The sequence below is a fragment of the Rhagoletis pomonella genome, unplaced genomic scaffold, assembly GCF_013731165.1.
Source record: "Rhagoletis pomonella isolate Grant_MI unplaced genomic scaffold, Rhpom_1.0 Rhpom_scaffold_00005, whole genome shotgun sequence".
NCBI lineage: Eukaryota > Metazoa > Arthropoda > Insecta > Diptera > Tephritidae > Rhagoletis > Rhagoletis pomonella.
Genome location: NW_023458559.1, coordinates 7304953 through 7310786, shown reverse-complemented (window position 1 = coordinate 7310786; position 5834 = coordinate 7304953). Strand labels below are relative to the sequence as shown.

The window sequence follows — 5834 nt, the reverse complement described above, 5'->3', positions numbered from 1 at the left end:
TTTGAATGGCTGGCGAGACCGAGTCGCCAGTCCATCTTCCATGCGTATGCGCCGTGAGGACTTGCGGTTGGATCTACGCGGGCGAAAAGGCCTAGTTTCCGCTCCGCGCATCCGGTTTCGCTCATGTTGCAACAGGGGTCGGAAAGTCCTAGTTTCCGATCCCCCTTCGGTGAGAGCGCGGAGAGGCCGAGTCTCCGCTGCTGGCTCTATTGGTCCGCTTTCCTCGGCTTCTGGGCGGAAAGGCCTCGTTTCCCTTCCAGAATCGGACGCAAGTATCGAGAGCGCATCGTCGGAACAGCCTTCTTCTTCCTCCGCCACCTGTTGTGCCCACGATTTGCTAGGCGTACTTTCGGGCTCGTCCAAATGCAGCGTCGAGTGATGTTTTTCACCGCATCGGCGGCATCTTCCTTCGCTCGTGCAGTTTTTGAGCTGGTGCGTCATGGCGAGGCAATTAGCGCAAAAGCGGCCTAGTAGTGCTTCCCGTAATCTCTCCTCAGGGGATTTTGCGCGATAGACTGGGCAGAGTCTAATGGGGTGATTCGCAAAGCATAGACGGCACGGCTGCGGATAGCGCTCGCTGCATAGTTCGGCCTTCTTTCTCAAAGCAGCGAAGTAAGGCATGTTTTCTTCTGAAATGATGTCGGAGTTTCGTATATATATGTATATATTTAGGTATATTGTTGGGTGGCGAGTGTATATTTATATATGTAAACTTGGTTGGTGTGAATATGGCATTATTTTTATTATTTTGCTAATCAAAGAACCACCAAGTGTGAATGTAGCCTAATGTTAACTCACGACCTACAAAATTTTGGATGATGAATTGCATGGATGCCATGTATTCTACCGTGCAGGGATGTATGGGCAACGTAGAATGTAACTTGAATTAAATTATACCGAAAAAATGGCTGTGCGTATGAGTGTGGTAGCATTTATTTATTTTTATTATTTTTCATTTGTGCTTCCATCCGCATATTTTGTCAATAGCAGGTTTTAACATATGTGTGTGTGTACTTGAGTATGTGACGTGAACCTGCTTATCGACATTTGGAGACTTATGTATCTTGGTTTACATCGGCACTCAACAATCCCACTTCCCACCGGCAAAAGTTTGCATATCATTGGGCGCCTTGCTGTTAAAAAACAAGGTGCCGCCTAAGAAATACTTTAGCAAGCATAGTATTTTAACATTTTTGTGGTACGTAGTGACTTTGGATTGGTTTCCCATGTAAAATAACCAATTAACATTTTGTGACTTTGCATTGGTTTTACATTTAAAATAACCAATTAACATTTTGTGGTACCCAGTGACTTTGCATTGGTTTTACATTTAAAATCCCCAATTGTATGACAACAGCAATTAAATTTATTGTCTACGAACGGTCACCATGCAAAACTAGCAGCAGCTAGTTAGGGTTAGTGTTAATTGTCCGTAAAGAAACATAGCTATTCTCCAATATGAATGGAGAACGGCAGTAGTTTATTCCTGATGTGGAACGTAATCACATACATACATACATACAATGCATAAATGTCATTGTCTAAAATTTACTACCACGCGGCCATTACGTAAGTTTGCTGAAACGGTTGGGTGAGTATGCATGCGAAATTGCATGCTTTTATTCTTATTAATCTTTTTCGATTTTCAGAGATTTTTATTGCGGTGGACGAGTGCTTTTTTATTCAGCAGAAGGCAACAATCGCTTGGTCGAAAGTTTGCGACAATTTCAAGATGATATGGATTCGTTAAACCGAATTTCCAACAACAAATCGAATTCTGAAATGGTGAATCGTATACAACAGCAAAATGCTACCAGTTCAGAAATATTGAAAGAAAATCGCGAGCTAAAAATATGCATTGAAGATTATGAACGCACCATGGAGTTCATAATGCAAAAATATCGCGAACCTACAACCAGCAAAATACTCGAAAGCAAAATTAACTTCAAAGAAGTATATAATGAGGAACTGTGGATAATCATATGTGAACAAAAACGCCTGCTACACCTACATATCTATAATGGCATTGCCCACTAAAACGCCCAAGATTGGTCACACACGTATGTATGCATTCCCGATACACGCATATACGGTCATCCCATCAACTGCAACCAGCAGCCTTCCAGCCAGAAATAATCGTGAAGAAACAAGTATTTGCATTAATTGGAGACAAATCCTATGAATTCGTTAATTCATAAAAACGGGCGTAATTTTTTTCGAGTTGCGCCTCCATCGACACCCACAAAAACAAATGCACCTCCATTGGATGGTATGATGGCACACACGCCCACACAAGGACCACCTGCTATGCACAGTGGCGGATATGATTCGAGAGTTGCGCACGGATTTTGGTATGTACACCTCCAAATATGTATGTACATGTATAAGTTATAGGCATAATGCCAACTATGTTAATGAACCTGCACTTTCGATAATATTCGAAACTTTTATCTACTTATGTATGAACATACATACATGTATTGCCCCCAAGTTTAGCAAAAAAGGATAAAATAAAATGTTATATTTGATAGCTGCTTTCTTTAAATACTTTTAGTTTATTGACCTGTACTGCTGCTGCATCCTCGGTAACAGATTCTCTCATTGGCGTTTGTGAAGCCGGTGCAGCAGCGGATGCGAGTTTTAAGGCTTTGGCTGCTCTTGGCGGGGGCGTTGGTCGTTCCGTGTTGGAAATACAGCTTCCAGCAATAGTAGCACAAAATAAATTTGAATTATCAATATCTTCTCTGCAGTATATAGGAGTTACCAACGATGGTGACGATGACAGCTTTGTCGGCAGTGAAGAAGGTTTTGTATTTGCTTTTAAGGTATTTGTTGCTGTTGATTGTAGATTTCTCGGTGTGGAACAATTCATGTCAACCCGAGTTTCCTGGCAAAAGAAGTCACAGCGTTTCGCTACGTGCGGCTTTTATTGCCGACATATAAATTTGTTCCAATACCGATTTAACTCCATGTATATATAGTAAATAGTTTGCACATTTCATGCATTTCCGTCGCGATGACTTTTTTTTTGATGCCCTTGTTCAAATTCGTTTCAGACGCCAAAAATTAAGACATTTTGAAAATCTGACCTTAAGGTCTTTATCTGTAACATAAGTATACACAGGTCAGAATCAAAAGTGAATTTTCCACATTTGATTTTTTTTTTTTTTTTTTTCGTAAAGAAAATGGCTGAACCTCCGTAACCATCGAATCTATTCAATCAACTATGTTAGAATTTCTTAAGTTTCTACATATGTATGGATGTGTGTTCATTAGAACTTAAAATTTTGTTTAAGCACGGCGCCGTCAAAATTCATATTTTTTTAAGTAAAAGTAGAAAGGATACAAAAGTCTGTTAACAGCTTACATTCAAGAAAAAAAGCTTGTAGAGGCAAAGAATTGAAATATGAATTAGGCATGTGAATCAAAATTAATGGCGTGCTTACTAAAGTAAAAGTAAAAGTAAAAATTAATACATATTTTGTTCTAGTGAGCTACTGGTAATTGTTATAGCTATGAAATTTTTACACTGTATGGAAGAACAGGGAGCGGTCATTTCTACATACTTAACACGATTTGGTATTATTTTGAATTATTACACTATTGAAGTAAATGAGCCGTATGTATATTTATGTCTTCAAGAAAATTTACAGCAACGGCAAAGTAATTTTTCAAGCAGCAAAAATATGGTGAAAAATATTTCTTGTGATTTTTCTTGAGAGCCGGAAACCAAACTTAATTAAAAAGTGGTACGCTACGGGCTGGCAGGGCGGCTTAAGCGTTAAGAGACTTCCTTAAATTTATTAAAACAGACTTGCATTGGGCATCGACTTCCGCTGAAAAAATATACTGCATGCGCCTGCATGTATCATATTTCTGTAGTTAATTTATGTAAAATTTAGGAGAAAATGTAAATTAATTTACAAATACAAATTATTTTTGTATGTCATATTTAAATTACGATGCTGCTTTTGCTAATATGGCAAATAAAAATAATGGACTTGAACGGCAACTCCCTTTTTTTCAATATAAGTCATCCTCTATGAATGCAAATTGTGCTCCAAGTGAAGGTTCATAACGACTTTCGCCCTTTTTTCTGCCATATTTGTGAATAAGCATTTGCTCAATTTCATTTAACTTACAATTTCATTTCAAGTGCAAATATTTTGGAAGTGATTGCAATGCTGTTTTTAGTTATAAGATAATTTTCAGTCTTCGATGTTTGTAAAGATTTTCTGATGGGTGCTTAGATCTTACGATGGTCGGTTCTTTGTTACCAGATCGGGCTGTGGGAATACAGCCAAGAACCATCACTTAAATCTTACTAAAAAATACGATTGCTTTTAATATGATTCTGGGTTAAAGTTTATTATAGGCGTGGAATCCTTCCGAATGCATAGAAGTGGAATTTTTGTGCGATGAGGAAGTGGAATTCACGCGGGATTGGGGATCAACGGAGGGGGTTTATTTACGAAGTGGTTGCTGGCTCCTCGGTTTCTTGATTTTGGGATGGAAGTAGGACCAGTTTGGCCAGCGGTCTCGTAATCTGCCCTTTTTCCGTGATGATATCAACTACGCGTACTCGATCGTCGGGACCAGGATGTAGGCTGATAATTCGACCTAATCTCCACTCATTTGACGGGAGGTTGTCTTCCTTGATGACAACGAGATCTCCTAATTTTATATTTTGCTTTAGATATTTCCACTTAATCCGCTTTTGCAGTTCGGATAAATATTCGGTTTTCCATCGTTTACAAAAAGTTTGATGAAGGGCCTTTAGCTTCTGCCACCGATTTACTATCGAGGCAGGATTCTCGTGAACGTCGATTTCAGGTGGGGCTAGCAGGTGTCCACCGGTAAGAAAGTGACCTGGAGTGAGAGGCTCCAGGTCGGTAGGTTCATTCGAAGCGGGGCTCAATGGTCGTGAGTTGAGGCACGCCTCAATCCGACATAAAAGAGTACTGAGCTCTTCGAATGTATATTTATGAACGGATGCAATCTTTTTAAAGTGGCTTTTAAAGCTTTTTACCCCTGCCTCCCATAAGCCGCCCATATGAGGAGCAGCGGCGGGTATGAAATGCCATGTGAGCATTTGATAATTGTATTTCGAAACTGTTTTTTCACGCGAATCTGCTAAAAATGCCTTAAATTCAGATCGTAAAGATCGTGAAGCTCCGACGAAGTTTGTACCATTGTCGGAATATATGTTCTTCGGGCATCCTCTTCTGGCTACAAACCTGGCGAATGCAGCTAAAAATGATGGAGTGCTGAGGTCACTAGTTGCTTCCAAATGGATCGCTTTTGTCGAAAAACAGACAAAAAGGCAAACGTATCCTTTGGACATTCGACAACCTCGGCCGCTATAACTTTTGATGTCAAAGGGTCCTGAAAAATCTACACCTGTATTCGTAAACGCGCGCGAAAATGTGGTTCTCTCCTGAGGGAGAATTCCCATAAGCTGGGTTTGCGTACGTTTTTTGTATATCGTACAGACTTTGCAATTATGGATTGTGGATTTGATCAGATTTTTAACTCTGGGGATCCAATACTGAGTTCGGATAAGGCGAAGCATGAGTTGATTTTCCCCATGCAAAGAGACTTGATGAATAAAGGACACTATTAGACGGGACAACCTGCAGTTATAAGGAATAATTATTGGATGCCGCTCGTTATACGCTAAGTCTTGAGACGCTCCAAGACGCCCACCAGCCCTAATAATGCCATCTTTATCTATGAACGGATTAAGCGGTAGGAGTTCACTCTTGGAGTCGATGGAGTTTCCTGCTTTAAGTTTCCTGTATTCTTCACTGTAATAGTTCTGTTGATATATTTTT

General features: G+C 39.9%; 2 protein-coding genes across 5 annotated transcripts in view; one reads left to right on the top strand and one right to left on the bottom strand.

Moving 5' to 3' along the window:
• LOC118738671 (MOXD1 homolog 2) overlaps window positions 1-5834 on the bottom strand; it is a 1114343-nt gene that overhangs the window by 527531 nt on the left and 580978 nt on the right. The gene's annotated exons all lie outside the window — the stretch shown is intronic.
• On the top strand, window positions 1287-2523 carry LOC118738674 (FGFR1 oncogene partner 2 homolog). Of its 2 annotated transcripts, XM_036469587.1 has the most exons (3): window positions 1287-1591; window positions 1650-2060; window positions 2119-2523. In XM_036469587.1, the coding sequence occupies exons 1-2, from the start codon at window positions 1524-1526 to the stop codon at window positions 2035-2037; spliced, it is 456 nt and encodes a 151-aa protein (XP_036325480.1). In that variant the 5' UTR covers window positions 1287-1523; the 3' UTR covers window positions 2038-2060; window positions 2119-2523. The 2 variants fall into 2 exon arrangements, with proteins under 2 accessions (XP_036325480.1, XP_036325479.1); XM_036469586.1 differs by having other exon boundaries at window positions 1650-2523.